This window comes from Echiichthys vipera (assembly GCF_963691815.1).
Source record: "Echiichthys vipera genome assembly, chromosome: 15".
Taxonomy (NCBI): Eukaryota; Metazoa; Chordata; class Actinopteri; order Perciformes; family Trachinidae; genus Echiichthys; species Echiichthys vipera.
This window is the reverse complement of record NC_139840.1, coordinates 22,526,221-22,541,770: the sequence shown is the minus strand read 5'-3', so window position 1 is coordinate 22,541,770 and position 15,550 is coordinate 22,526,221. Positions and strand designations below refer to the sequence as shown.

General features: G+C 42.7%; 2 protein-coding genes across 2 annotated transcripts; both read left to right on the top strand.

Moving 5' to 3' along the window:
- Window positions 1–422: 422 nt before the first annotated feature.
- Window positions 423–1,932, top strand: LOC310957996 (C-X-C chemokine receptor type 4-like). The gene is made up of 4 exons (XM_083928770.1): window positions 423–507; window positions 624–838; window positions 948–1,231; window positions 1,332–1,932. The coding sequence occupies exons 1-4, from the start codon at window positions 493–495 to the stop codon at window positions 1,925–1,927; spliced, it is 1,110 nt and encodes a 369-aa protein (XP_083784896.1). The 5' UTR covers window positions 423–492; the 3' UTR covers window positions 1,928–1,932.
- Window positions 1,933–7,333: 5,401 nt separating this feature from the next.
- Window positions 7,334–15,249, top strand: mcm6 (minichromosome maintenance complex component 6; the record flags this gene model as incomplete). The annotated part of the gene is made up of 18 exons (XM_083928762.1): window positions 7,334–7,431; window positions 7,550–7,696; window positions 8,249–8,359; window positions 8,468–8,555; window positions 8,652–8,813; window positions 9,028–9,193; window positions 9,306–9,454; window positions 9,577–9,727; window positions 9,834–9,975; window positions 10,085–10,226; window positions 10,302–10,409; window positions 11,805–11,960; window positions 12,299–12,427; window positions 12,521–12,685; window positions 13,072–13,198; window positions 13,853–14,038; window positions 14,134–14,273; window positions 14,389–15,249. The coding sequence occupies 18 exons, from the start codon at window positions 7,334–7,336 to the stop codon at window positions 14,494–14,496; spliced, it is 2,475 nt and encodes an 824-aa protein (XP_083784888.1). The 3' UTR covers window positions 14,497–15,249.
- Between the last annotated feature and the right edge of the window lie 301 nt (window positions 15,250–15,550).

The window sequence follows — 15,550 nt, the reverse complement described above, 5'->3', positions numbered from 1 at the left end:
ACAGCTGATAATCATCTCGCAGTCACTTGCAGAATATCACACGCCTTCTCTGCGTCTTCCTCTCGTGCGTGTTGATGAATGCTTGCGTGCGCCAAAAAAGACGCTGACGCAAATACAACAAGTGCATTCACACTCTTGAAAGAGCTCAAACTGCTGCTTCTTGTCCCAATTTAACGGAGCGTGGAGTTTGGAGAGATGCTGTCACACACACACACACACATTGTCTGATTCTCACCGGCGGTCTTTCCTATTGCCCTGATTATCACAAACCAGAGGTCTCAGGGCCAAAACAATTCAAGCAGCGCACACACACAACACAGTATCCTGTGATAGAACCACTATCAGCACCTGACACCTCGAAAACAGGAAGAGCGTTTCAGCAGGAACACAGATGTGTTGGAGTGTTTAGGGGAGGAGCGTGAATGCATCTATATATCCCCTGTAGACAGGAGACTCAACTTCACTCTGTCGAGAGAAGGACCTGCCTCCGTCATGTCGTACTATGAGGTAAGGTCGTCAGTCGTGTTGTCCGAGCTTTTATGTGACTTTTCAAATCTGTCTTTAGGATCCATTGTTGCTTTTTCTCTTGCCTTTAATCACCGTCATCACCCTCTTCTCTCCAGCATATCGTCTTCGACTACGACTTCAATGACACAGGCTCTGGTTCTGGTTCTGGTTCTGGGGACCTGGGTGCGGATCTGCAGGAGCCCTGTGACGTGGAGCACGTGATGACCGCTAACATTCAGCAGGTCTTCGTGCCGGTTGTCTACGCCCTCATCTTCACTCTGGGCATCACTGGAAACGGCCTGGTGGTCATCGTGCTGGGCTGCCAACGCAGGTGAGAGGACGGGTCGAGGGTTGATGTGATGGATCTCTTTATGTCTGAACCAATAAGAACTAGGCTTAATGACTTCCTCTCCTGCGTGTGTGTGTGTGTGTGTACAAAGGTCAAAGTGCAGCCTCACGGACCGATATCGCCTTCATCTCTCCGCTGCTGATCTCCTCTTTGTGTTGGCGCTGCCGTTCTGGGCCGTGGACTCAGCCCTGGCTGACTGGCGCTTTGGAGCTGCCACCTGCATCGGTGTGCACGTTATATACACGGTCAACTTGTACGGGAGCGTGCTCATCCTGGCTTTCATCAGCCTGGACCGCTACCTGGCAGTGGTGCGGGCCACAGACACCAACACGGGGGGGCTGAGGCAGCTGCTGGCACACAGACTGGTTTATGTCGGTGAGTGTTGAAAGACTGGTTTGCTTTCTACTTCTTTTACCTCTTTGTCGCGTTCCTCTTCCTCTTTCTTACTTCTTTTTGTCCTCTCCTCTCCCTGCAGGTGCCTGGCTGCCCGCCGGCCTCCTGGCAGTGCCGGACTTGGTGTTTGCCCGGACTCAGGAAGGAGGTGAGGGGGCCACTCTGTGCCAGCGTTTCTACCCAGCGGACAGCGCTCCTCTCTGGGTTGCCGTCTTCCACCTCCAGCTGGTCCTGGTGGGTCTGGTAATCCCGGGCCTGGTCCTCCTGGTGTGTTACTGCGTCATTGTCAGCAGGCTGACCCGAGGCCCGCTTGGGGGCCAGAGACAGAAGCGGCGAGCGGTCAGGACCACCATCGTGTTGGTTCTCTGTTTCTTCGTGTGCTGGCTGCCCTACGGAGCGGGCATCTCCGTGGACGCTCTGCTGCGCCTGGAGGTCCTGCCCCGTGGCTGCACCTTGGAGGCCGTCCTGGGCGTGTGGCTGGCGGTGGCGGAGCCCATGGCGTTCGCACACTGCTGCCTGAACCCGCTGCTGTACGCCTTCTCGGGGGCCGGGTTCAAGAGCTCGGCCCGCAGAGCCCTCACTCTGAGCCGGGCCTCCAGTTTGAAGATTTTACCGCGAAGACGCCCAGGGGCCTCCACGACCACAGAGTCCGAGTCCTCCAGTTTACATTCCAGCTAGTGTTTGCTTGATCTGTATATATATATCTGTGTGTGTGTGTGTGTATACTGTGTATATATGTGTTAAAGGACGTTTGTATAAAGTGTGTGAGAGAGTGAGGAGCAGTCTGCTGGTCCACGACTCGTCCTCCCCCTCACTGTGAGCTTTCTCCTGTAAATACTGTTTTCAGTGCTGCTGTACTTGTAACAAAATATACAAATATGTGAAAATGTCTTCGAATGTGAAATAAAATTCTTGCTTCCTGAACGAAACTGTGAATTCCTGGTTTATACTTTCAACCACAGCCACCCTCAGTCTCCTTCTTAGAAACAGATATAAATAACAGAGTCTGCGAAGCGTAAAGTACAAAAAGATAAAGGAAAAGGTGGAATTGGAGGAACAAGGCGTGCTCGAGGATGGGGTTGTTGTTTCACGGATGCAGATTCTTTGAAAAAAAAAAAAGTGTTGAAATTGGTCGGTATTGTGACGTGTGTCCTAATCTTTATTATCATCAGCTTGTCTCCCTCTTGTATTGATTCATGATCACTCGGCCATCTGAACCCGCTGATCCGCAGCGTGAACGCGGTGGAGTGAGACGTGTGATACCCAGGTGTGTCTGAGTCACACGCGTCACTGAGAGAGTGTGTTGCTGTTTTATGGTGATGATATAAACAGTTTGTTTCTTCTACGTGAGAGAGAAGGGAGCATGAAGGGGTCAGGGGGGCCGGTACTTGAATACACACACACACATACACACACACACAAAGTGCTTCCCACAAACCTACTTCCACTTGGAAGTGAGAGAAACAGAAGCTGGAAGTTAACTGTGTCCTGTTTCCTGGAGGAGGGAGATGAATACAGTTTGTCAACAGCACAGTGAAGGGTTGACTCTGTGGCATCATCATCATCATCATCATGGAGGTATTAATAAAAGTGTGGAATCACTTCATTCACAGTCAATATAAACAGAAAACACACCTAGCTTTGCATATATTTTCCCACCGCCTCCCTCTCCCTCTCCCTCTCTCTCTTTTCCATTCACACATCCACAAAGACACACAATTCTCTTCTATTCATAGTGTTTTCAAAACAGGAAAGACTTCCTGCGGCTCATTTTAGGAAAAACAAGCAGCTAAAACAATCAGACGCAGCCGCAGCAGCAGCCGCAGCTCTGCGCTCATCAACACGCAGGGAGCAGCTACAGAATAAATCAGAATAGGCAGGAGAGGCCCTGAAGGACGTTGTGATGGGGAAGTGAGAACATGTAAAGTGCCAGGACGTCGTTTATGAACGACACAAATATGATAATATGGTGTACCAGCTCATATATGTGGTTTAGTAAACAATACACACTCATGGATAAGATGTTATTGATGCTATTGATCCAGATGCTGGTGTCGACTCTGCTCATCAGTCTGATTCTTCATCAATTATTTAAAATAAAAGTCGACGTACAAACACAGGTTTCCCCGTGTAAACGCAACTGTTTTAGTATGAATCAATTCAATTCAAATCAATCAAATCAATCAATTAAATTAAATTTCCATTAAATCAAATAGAATTGAATTAAATTCAGTTTCATTCAATACAATTCAATTCAATTACATTACATTTTATTCTATTAAATCAAATTAAATTAAATTAAATTCAGTTTCATTAAATTCAATTACATGCAATTAAATTGTATTCCATTCAGAGCAGAGAAACAGACATTTTCATACCAAAGCAAGTGAGATGAAAACGAAACTAAAATGTAAATTCAACAAGTAAAGCTCTACTAAAATAAACACACACACACACACACACACACACACACACACACACACACACACACACAGTACCAAAAATTATTTTATTATTTGTTTTTTTGTTTATTGAATCGCTCAATTGCTTGTTTTTTGATCCTTCTGACCACACAGACCTTAATACTGACAGTTCAACTGTATGAAAACAGTTACACTTTTATATAATGAACAGTGTTGGAACAGACGTCGATAAAGGGGTGCGTGTCTTATTCATCTGAGGGGACAAAACTATTAACGTGTGTCACCGTTTGAATACAAATGCAGCAGGAAATGACTCTTTTGAATCATCTCTTCTCTTTCACATCCTGCTGCTCTGCTTCATCACAAAACAGTCACAAATCTGACACATCAAGGTTTTATCCCTGGGAGACTGTGTTTGATCTGTGTGTGTGTGTGTGTGTGTGTGTGTGTGTGTGTGCGTGTGTGTGTGTGTGTGTGTGTGTGTGTGTGTGTGTGTGTGTGTGTGTGTGTACTCTGTTGTGGTACAATGAATGAATGTTGACACCCGCACTCATCCATTATTTACTTCAGCTCAAAACACTTTCCAGAGCTTGAATATTGATTTTTTTTCCACCATTCGTCATAATATCATAATTGCGTTTAGTGCTTAAACTGGGTTAAAACTTGCAGACCAAAGTAGACAATGTTATAGAAGTGTGTGTGTGTGTGTTTGCTACAGATGGTCAGACTCCCTCATATTCAGACAAGCTGAGTTTCCTGCTGCTGAACAATCGTGGGAAAATCAGAGGTCAGGACAAAAGGAGAAATAAAGACTGGGCTGCATCCAAATGGCCTGCAACAACTTCCTGCTCTGTTCCTGGTGGATTAATACAATGTGACAGGTGAAACCAATAGTCCGCTGCGGGTGTTTGCATTGCCCTCAGCAGGTGGAGACGTGAGAACGAAGTGGGAGCAGAAATAGACATAAATGTAACAATAATAGAGGAGTGAGGGGACTGAACCCTGCAGAGGCCGACTGCATCTTTCAGCTCATTGTTTTGGTTTTATGGCTGCTACTGCTGGGGCTTTATGAAGATATATGTCATCAAAACAATATAAAATGTTTATTATATACTATGCTTTTCTGTGATGTGTCAATTTGCCACCATAGGAACTGCACAGTTTTCAGCGTTGACGACAATTCAATTTTATTTATAGTGCCAAATCATAATAAAAGTGATCTCAGGACACTTTACAGAGTAGGTAAAGACCACACTCAGTTATGATTTACATAGACCCAACAATTCCTCCGTAGAGTACGGTGGAAACGAAAACCTTCCCTTTAACAGACAGGAGCAAACAAAATCCAAAATGCAGCGATGTAATTTACAATGTAGCACAGTAAGGTGTCTAACTATATTTAATAATATCTATATGAAGTCTATGTATCAACATGTTCATACTGTAGGATTTTATAATGTAATTTAAGTGTTGAAGTTGTCTGGAAGGAAAATGGTGCAGTGATTTTCTTCTTATTAACAAACAGCCTCCTCCGGTGGTCGCTCAGTAACTTACATGCTTACATGTTCATCACAGTCTGGAGATTAGTTTAATAGATTTAAACAACACGCTAAAGGAGGTTATGACAGCATGCAATAAATATAATAATAATAATCATGTTTATTGATGTCACTGAGAAAAAACTAATCCACATTTCTTCATTTTCAGTGAGAACTAAATAAAAATATGCAGCTGAAACCTTCAAACCCAACATGTCATTTTTTAAGATTTAAACACATTTAAAAACATTTAAAACATGCCAATGGTGTCCATGTTTGTTCCTGTAAATAACCAGTTAATAAAGGCTTTATATAGATTTATTATTATTATTATTATTTTGTAAATTATTATTATTTTTAGGGTTGCCAAATACATTTGTAGAATTTAAATTCCTGGTGGGAATTATACAAATTTAACAGGATTTTTATTTTTACATTGGTGAAAGTTTTTAGTATGATAAGGTTTCTTCATTTATGAGTGTTTGTTAGTGTGTGTGTGTGTGTGTGTGTGTGTGTGTGTGTGTGTGTGTGTGTGTGTGTGTGTGTGTGTGTGTGTGTGTGTGTGTGTGAGTGTGTGTGACTTTGTGTATCTCTGTGTGTATATCTTCGGGGGTGGGAGTTTTGCGTTTTCATGGCGTTTCTTTGTTGTGCATGTTTGGTTTCATTTTTTGTTTGCTTTTATTTTCTTTGTGCTACTGTAAAAAGTATGAAAAGTGCCACATAAATTAAGATTGATTTGATTTGATGTTTTTTTATAACTAACAGTTTATACATAATGATAATATTACTATGTTTACTATGTTTATAATGATATTAACACCCAATAAAACTGGGTTATTATTAACTCCACCAACTATGATTGTAGTCATGCAAAAAGATTAAAGAAAGCTTTAGTGACCATGTGAGTGGCTACATTGATAATTCACAGCATTTTGCAAAACTGCAAATTAAGCATTTAATTATGTCACATTAATGCACAACTGTCCCCCAAAACTTTATTGAGAAAATTCAGTACATTCATAATGTAGAGCATCCATGTTCCTGATTTTCATTACAAAAGTATTATAGTAGATAAATATTATCTCATTGGATTGAATGGATTTGACTATATATATCTGCATTTTAATCTATGTTCACTCTTTTTATTTGTATTTTTATTTTTTTCTGCGCCCCAGGAATCGTCACTATTTTTTTCACTTTGAAGTTTATTTTTTTTTGTATTTTTTATTTTGTTTAATTTTTATCACTCAATATTTTTTATTGTTATTATTATTTTTTGTAAGTGTTTTTATTTGTTCACTTTGAACTCTATTGTTTACTGTATTTGATTTTTTTTTTTTTGTATTTTTATTTTGTTTCATTTTTATCACTCAATATTTGTATTGTTTTTATTATTATTTGTAATTGTTTTTTGTTTCTTAACCGTAAAAAGAGAACTTCACTTTTGCTTTTACTATTTTTTTAGTTTGAACTTTATTGTTTGCTGTATTTTATTTTTTTAATTTTGTTTAATTTTTTAGTCTTTTTTATTGTTATTATTATTATTTGTATTATACATACATATATACATATATATATATATATATATATATATATATATATATATATATATATATATATATATGTCTAAAGCGTAAATAGTGAACAATACTTTTTAAAATTACTTTAAATGTTATTGTTAACTGTATTTAATCTTTTTTGTATTTTTATTTTGTCTCATTTTTATCACTCAATCATTTTTATTGTTTTTTTTATTTGTAATTTTTTTATATACATTTCTAAAGCGTAAAAAGAGAACTTCACTTTTATTTTCACTATTGTTTTCCTTTGAACTTTATTGTCCTAAAAACCGGAAGCGTCTGCCAGCAGCAGGCAGTGACTCCGCGTCACTCAATATTCTCACCCCTGATTGGCTCCAACCCAGAGTCATTTGCCTACCATCACCGATTGGACGAAAGCCTCGCGCCAAACATCACGTGCCCCTCTTTTCGCGCGAAACGCAGTCCTTCTCTGTTGTCGGGGCTGAAACTCGCTGCGTGTGTGTTTCCGGAGCGGAGCGGCGGTTTTGTCTCTTTCTTTCTGCACTTTTTGAATCTCTTATTTCACTTTTGACGGAATTTAACATGGATGTTGCCACAGCAACCGCGGAGAATGCCGGAGAGATGGTGAAGGACGAGTTGGCTGAAAAATGCCAGAAGTTGTTCCAGGCTTTCTTGGAGGAGTGAGTCACAGCAACAGGCCGAACTGTGCTTAGACAGATCACACGGTGCAAACTTTAATATTTTAAAAATATTTATCGGTTTATATGATCATTATATGTGTAATATTTATCTCTTCAGGTACCAGACCGGGGACGGGGAGGTGAAGTATGTCCGGGAGGCCGAGGAGCTGATCCGGCCCGAGAGGAACACGCTGGCGGTGAGCTTCACCGACCTGGAGGGCTTCAACCAGGAGCTGGCGACCACCATCCAGGAGGAGTACTACCGGTGGGTGCACAGCAACCATGGGCACACATAGATCTTTATTGTTCCCAGAGGGCAATTTTCAATGCAGGCAGCAGCAAAACACAACAGTAAAATGCTAAATAGTGACACAAATGACATGAAAATAATAATTAAAAGAGGTGGAATACACAACAACATGAGTCACGTGGACAACAATCAACATATTAATAATAATAAAATAAAAACAAAGAGTTAAAGGACCACAGCGCTACCAATTGTAATTTTTGAATTTGTATATATATATATATTCTCAAGCTTAAAAAAACTTCACTAATTTTTTTTTCGCTTTGAACTCTATTGTTTACTGTATTTGATCTTTTTGTATTTCTTATTTTTTCTTATTATTTGAAATTGTTTTTTATTTTTATATATACGAATATATTTCTAAAGCGTAAAAAGAGAACTTCACTTTTGTTTTCATTCTTTTTTCACATTGAATTTTATTGTTTACTGTAGTTGACCCTTTTGTATTTATTTTTTATTGTTGTCTTTTTTTATTATAATTATTAATATTAATTAGTGTTCTATTTGCAGAGTTTACCCGTTCCTCTGTCGGGCTGTGCGCAACTTTGCTCGTGATCACGGGAACGTTCCTCTCAATAAAGAATTCTACGTCGCCCTCGAGGATCTGCCCACCAGACACAAGTAAGACACATTTAGTGTGAAATGGCATATGATAAGACCTAATATACTTTCTTTCAGATTAGATGTAAAGGCAGACTTGATTAATGTGTTTTCTTGTGTGTGATCTAGGATCCGTGAGCTGTCGTCCATGCGTATTGGCACCCTGGTGAGGATCAGTGGTCAGGTGGTGAGGACGCACCCGGTTCACCCTGAACTGGTGAGATTTCCTGCAGTCAAACATGTGCAATTAAAATAACTCCACGCTTTTAAAATATAGTAATGTTGAGCGTGTTTCCTGCCAATGACTTCTCAGGTGAGCGGCACCTTCCTGTGCATGGACTGCCAGGCGTTGATCAAAGATGTCCCTCAGCAGTTCAAATACTCCCCGCCGACCATCTGCAGAAACCCCGTCTGCAACAACCGCTCCCGCTTCCACCTCGACACACACAAGTCCAAATTCATCGACTTCCAGAAGGTGAGAGGGGGTGTGTCTGTGGGGAACAAGTGTACTGATGAAATATAATGAAACTCTTTCTTTTCCTTGGACTCTGTATCCAAAAAAAAACATTGGGTAAAAGAAATAAATACAAGAGAATGGACGGCGAACGCTGTACAATATGAAAACATGGAAAATAACTTTTCAAAGCTCCAAGAAAAGTATCAAAATAACAGCCTAACTGTGTGTTCAGGTGCGTATCCAGGAGACTCAGGCGGAGCTGCCCCGTGGATCAATCCCCCGCTCCATGGAGATTGTCCTGAGGGCCGAGGCCGTGGAGACGGCTCAGGCCGGAGACCGCTGCGACTTCACCGGCACCCTCATCGTCGTGCCGGACGTCTCTCAGCTCAGCACTCCCGGTATGATTTCTGAGCCCACAGTTCGCTTAAGACTGTGACACAAAAAAGTAGAGTACTTGGACGAATCGTATTCGACTCCTCACGGTTGTCTGTTGTGGCATCCTGTCTCCAGGTGTACGAACAGAGACCAGCACCCGTGTAGGCGGGGGTCCCCAGGGCTTTGACGCTGAGGGTTTAAGAGGACTGAAAGCTCTTGGAGTCAGAGAGCTTTCATACAGACTGGCCTTCCTCGCCTGTAACGTGGCCCCGACTAACCCACGAGTAAGTTACACACACACAAGCTAATAGTAATCACGCCTACAGCATTTTTCTCCCCCAAACCAGAGATGCAGATAGAGCTCCACACGTGCCTGGTGTTCACTCACACGTGTTTTCTCTTGTAGTTTGGCGGTAAGGAGCTGCGGGACGAGGAGCAGACAGCAGAGAGCATCAAGAGCCAGATGACGGAGAAGGAGTGGGAGAAAGTGTTTGAGATGAGCCAGGACAAGAACTTGTACCACAACCTGTGCACCAGCCTCTTCCCCACCATCCACGGTCAGTGCTCTAACACGTCTGCGGACATCTTCTCTGTCCGGTGGAGCCTCGTTGAAGGGTGTTAAAGCTGCAGATTTTTATTTAAATGCATGTCTGTGATTCGCAGGCAATGACGAGGTGAAGCGCGGCATCCTGCTGATGCTGTTCGGGGGCGTTCCCAAGACGACCATGGAGGGGACGTCACTGAGAGGAGATGTCAACGTCTGCATCGTCGGAGACCCCAGTACTGCCAAGAGCCAGTTCCTCAAGTATGTAACACAACATGGACATACCTCCAGTCACTACTGAGGCATTGCAACTCACAGAGTGAAAGTATTGACTTGTGCACAGATCTGAATGTTGTTTGATTATGTGCAGACACGTGGAGGAGTTCAGTCCCAGAGCGGTGTACACTAGCGGTAAAGCCAGCAGCGCTGCAGGTCTGACGGCGGCTGTGGTCAGAGACGAGGAGTCCCACGAGTTTGTCATCGAGGCCGGAGCTCTGATGCTGGCTGACAACGTGAGTGTTGCGTTAGACAGCGTAGGACATTATTAAATGTGTTCAGTGGTGTGAACAGCAGTGGTTTGCTCACAGGGTGTGTGCTGCATCGATGAGTTTGACAAGATGGACATCAAGGACCAGGTGGCCATCCATGAAGCCATGGAACAGCAGACAATCAGCATCACCAAGGCCGGAGTCAAGGTAATCAACTCAACTGAACACAGAAGTAATGCGAAGATTCAAGACTCACAGCTGGTGTCTCTCAGGCCCAGTTCATTCATTCGTTTAAACAACCACAAAACAAAATAACAATGAAGCTCAATGAAAACACTTCTCACAAACAGAAATTTAAGTGTCATTTTGACGTAAAATCCTCTCAGGGCCTTTTTTGGCAAATACACTCATCAAATAAGCCATCAAGACAATTTTTTCCGTGTAGCAACTATTAACAGAGAAATACGGTAGAGTCGCTGACAGCCGAATGCGGCTAAAACACTGATTATCTCGGTGTATGCATTAATACGGCTTTTTTTAACCACTAATGGCCACTAATACGGCTCAAAATAACACCAAACGTCTTCCTTACACATTAACCAAACCACCAACAATGTTGTTGGAGAACCCTGAGTTTATTAAGAGTGTTTTTGAAAGAACTGGCCCCTGTACCAGTTCCTCTCATAGTAAAGTCCATTCAAGTCAATTACCAAAGTCAATCCCAAAGGAAGGAGCCCATTGGTGCTTTGTTTTCTGTGTAAGGACTCTTCTCATGCTGCTGCAGAGGTTTGGTGTTATTTTGAGCAGAATTGGTGGTTAAAAAATACGTTTTAATGCCTTCACCGTGCTACCCTGAGCTAATCACTGTTAGCCACGTCCGGCTGTTAGCGACTGTCCGGGATTTCTCCGTAAATAGTGGGACGGGAAAAATGGCCTGTGGCTTATTTTATTGTTAATTTGTTAAGTTAACTTGAGTTAATTCGCAGAAAAAGACCCTGAGATGAGTTTACGCCCGAGTTTCACTTTATATCTTACAAGATCAGACCAAAGATTGGAGACAAGTTATACGGTAAATATTGCTATTACCTATTTTTAACCTGCATTGACTGTCATTATGACAAATGCAATCACTGGGTGTTAACACCGACCCAAATTATGTATGAAAACGTTCTTTACATCTTAACATCTTTACAAATTTTATACAAGATGGGTAATATGTGACAAGATATCATGACAAAGTATTAAAAAAAAGATTGGAGACGAGTTGAAATCTGCTCTGCAGCGTTCTGAAACCTGACAGTTTACGTCTGCTCCAACTTCAGGCTCTGTAACTTAGTGATGCTACAGTTTCATTTCTAGCAGTGATGAAAAGGCATAAAAGGTTGACGAGCTGAGTCGCAGGGGACGCCATGGCATAGCAACTTTCCTAAATGGTTTCATCTCGTTGCTAATTTTAATTCTGGGCTTCAAAGATCAGGAACGACCATTTCTAAAACCGTTTACAGCCTTCTTTCAAGACGAACTGTCAAAGACAAAATTAAAAGATCAGCTTTGAATCATCGGTGCAGTGGAATAACCAGACTTTGTCCCCGTGTCCTCCAGGCCACCCTGAATGCTCGCACCTCCATCCTGGCTGCAGCCAACCCTGTCGGCGGGCGCTACGACCGCAGCAAGAGTCTGAAGCAGAACGTCAACCTGACCGCCCCCATCATGAGCCGCTTCGACCTCTTCTTCATCCTGGTGGACGACTGTAATGAGGTACGATTTATTGACCTCTTGTTTATGGAGGACTAAACATGACTTAAGTCCCAATTAATAAATAAATACAGGAATCAATAGATGCGTCAAAAAAACTGGGACCTCGTTAACATATGGACACAGGAATATGTAAAGCGTTTATTTATAGATTTATTTGTGCATTTCTTTATTATTTTATTTATTTATGTACAATTATTTATTTTTGCAGTTATTTATTTATTAAGACTTAAGTCATGTTTATCCTCCATACTTGTTCATTCTGTTATTTAAATTATTTATTTCATCTTATGCGATGTCATAATAATATAATGCTGCATGCTCGTCTGTGTGTATCCCAGGTGACGGACTACGCCATTGCCAGGCGCATCGTGGACCTGCACTCCCGCGTACAGGAATCTGTGGACAGGCTGTACTCTCTGGATGAGATCCGCAGATACCTGCTCTTCGCGAGGCAGTTCAAACCTAAGGTGTGCGTCCGCCCGCTGCACTCATTGTGCGCATTCACACAGGGTTGTGATTTTGTATTGACCGTTTCACGTTCCCCCCGTGTATGTCTGTAGATCTCCAGCGACTCCGAAGAGTTCATCGTCGAGCAGTACAAGCGTCTCCGCCAGCGCGACGGCTTCGGAGGCGTGACCAAGTCCGCCTGGAGGATAACTGTGCGACAGCTGGAGAGCATGATCCGCCTGTCGGAGGGCATGGCGCGCATGCACTGCTGTGACGAGGTGCGTGCCAACAGTGAACTCTTGGATACAGGACAAATGTGACACAAAGTGACGCTTCTGCATAAAGCTCCGATCATTGTATCATAATTACCACTACACATCCTTTAAAAAGGCAAAGTAATATCCTCCAGCAACAGTGAGAGACAGATAATATTTATCCCCGAGGGGAAATTAGTTCATCATAGCAGCGGTACAATACAATCAGAAATATAAACTACAGAATATAAAATACACCTGACTGATTCAATCACCTGAACTGCCTTCACACAGTTGTTTGGTTGGACCAGGTGTGTTCTTGCTTGCTTGGAATGAACACCTGCAGCCACAATGGCAGTGTGACCCCCCCTGTTCTACATGTTACAAAACCTTTTTCTTAATGTCTTCAGGTTCAGCCCAAACACGTGAAGGAAGCCTTCCGACTCCTGAACAAATCCATCATCAGAGTGGAGACGCCCGACGTCAACCTGGAACAGGACGACGAGCTGGAGGAAGAGGAGCAGCAGCAGGACGACGGTATGGACACACCCACACACACACACACTGGATTCTAATGGAATCCATGGCATTGGCAATGCCATGGATTCCATTAGAAGAAAAGCTTATTTTCTAATCTAAATATTTCTAAAAGGAATCTAAGAATCATTGAAACTAAACCAGAGGAAATTGCTCTCACGGCTCAGTCACATTCAGTGAATGACGAGAGTTTACAAGTAGACATATTTGGTGTTCAGTTTCACACATGAAGGTCCCTGTAGTCATCGTGAGGAGTACGACTCCGCCTGTGTGTCTTCTGTGAACAAACTGGTGTCACTGCTGGAGCTTTGAGACTATTTTACAACATTTTTAAGAAACCAACTGTTCCAAACTGGGGGCACAGAGTTTAAAAGATGTAGACGTAGATTTATCGTGTCTGCAGGGTCTAACACATTGCACTATGGGAAATGTAGGATCCGGCTTTAGCTATTTTTGAGCTTTTGACCTGAGTTGGGAAACACTATTTCAGAGGATGGGCAGGTGGCCTGAGATATGAGTGAGAGCACAGCTTTTCCCCCTCATCAGAGGATCTTTGAACTCCTGCTAAACAGTCTTTCTGTTTTCTCTCTCACTCACTCACTCACTCACAAATAAGAGCCTAGTTTTATTTAACGCAAACTTTTATCTTTGCAGGAAACGCCGTCCCTAACGGAGTGAATGGCGTAAACGGCCACGTCGATGGAATCAACGGACATGGCAACGGCGTGAACGGCCACGCTGACCCTGGCAGCCAGCCCAAAGCGCCTCTCCGTCTGTCCTTCACCGAGTACAAACGCATCTCCAACCTGCTGGTGCTGCATTTGCGTCGGGCCGAGGAAGGCAAGAGATGCCTTCTCTATATACTGAAATTAATCTAATCATTTCCTTATTTCTTCTTATTCATTCTAATCTTTTCACTTCTGTCTGTGTTGCAGCTGAGGAAGAGGAGGAGCTGAAGAAGAGCGCGGTGGTGAACTGGTATCTGAAGGAGATCGAGTCTGAGATTGACTCTGAGGAGGAGCTCGTCAAGAAGAAGAGTCTGATAGAGAAGGTCCTCCACAGGCTGGTGCACTATGTGAGTCTCCACCTTCTGCAAAAAAACAAACAAACAACCTAACACAGCCACTGACTATAAACCAGAAAGAAATGATCATTTTAAGTTTGCACCTAACTTGACTCTCTGTCCTCAGGATCACATCCTCATCGAGCTGTCCCAGGCGGGGCTGAAGGGCTCAGAACCGGCGAGCACGGAAGAAGAAGTCCTGGTCGTCAACCCCAACTACACCCTGGAAGATTAAGCTTCAACCCTGCGTTTAGTTCCTCTCCTGTTGCAGCTTCCACCATCGTTGACTTAAGGCTTTTTTTACACGACAACACTCCCGGGGGTGAAAACAACAAAATATTTTATAAGATGTGCTGTTCGTTTGGACGGCGACAGCTTTTTTGTGGCTTAAAGTAAACGTTAAAAAACCCTCCACAGTTGCGTTTCTGTCTAAAGAGGTAAAAATGCAAAAGTGTGCTCTGATCTGCTCATGCTGGCCCACGTTGCGTACCTGTTTATGAAACATCCATGCGCAGAGTACAGGTATCCAACAACAAACGTGCGGGACTATTTTCATCAGTCTGCTGCAGATCCCTGTCACCTTGTACGGCTTCCTGCTTCTCCACTACTAGGGAGAGAAGAAGGAAGTTTCTACGCATGTGAGCTCTTGGTGGTGGTGGTGTGTGGCAGTGCTTTACTATACCACCTAGTCACCTGGCGTGCACACTACATGAGATTTCATACACTTTTGCGTCACCGCGTGCACGCACATTTCCCCCCAAAGACGCTTGTCTAAACGCGGAATAAAAAGCAAGAAACGTAACACCCCTTGTGCGTTTCCTTTCAAGATCGTCTCCGTCTAAACAGGGCCTAAACCTCAGCAGTAAATGTTTGTGTTTGTCAAATGCTCATATGTAACGTATACATAACAGAAGCATTGGAGATGTTATTTGACTTGTTTTGTACAGAAAAGGCTCACCAAGATTAAAAAAAAGGATTTTTGTAAATATGCTGCTCTCTCAGTCAAGGAAGCCTGAATTGTGTAATTGCTGTCAACTGTATATTCAAGGCATGCATTTTCAGGTTTAACATAAGCTGTGTTGGTTTTTTGTATGACATTAAAAGAATGGAAATGTTGATTTAATAAAAAAAAGTTCACAAACGAACTGCTTGGCTTTGTGTTTTTGCTGCTGTCTCATATTTAATATATAATGAATAAATCTAATAAATGTACTGCAGGGAATTATAGAAGACTGGAGTGATGTCCACTTGGTGGCAGCAGGAAACATCAAGAATACCACTGCGCATGC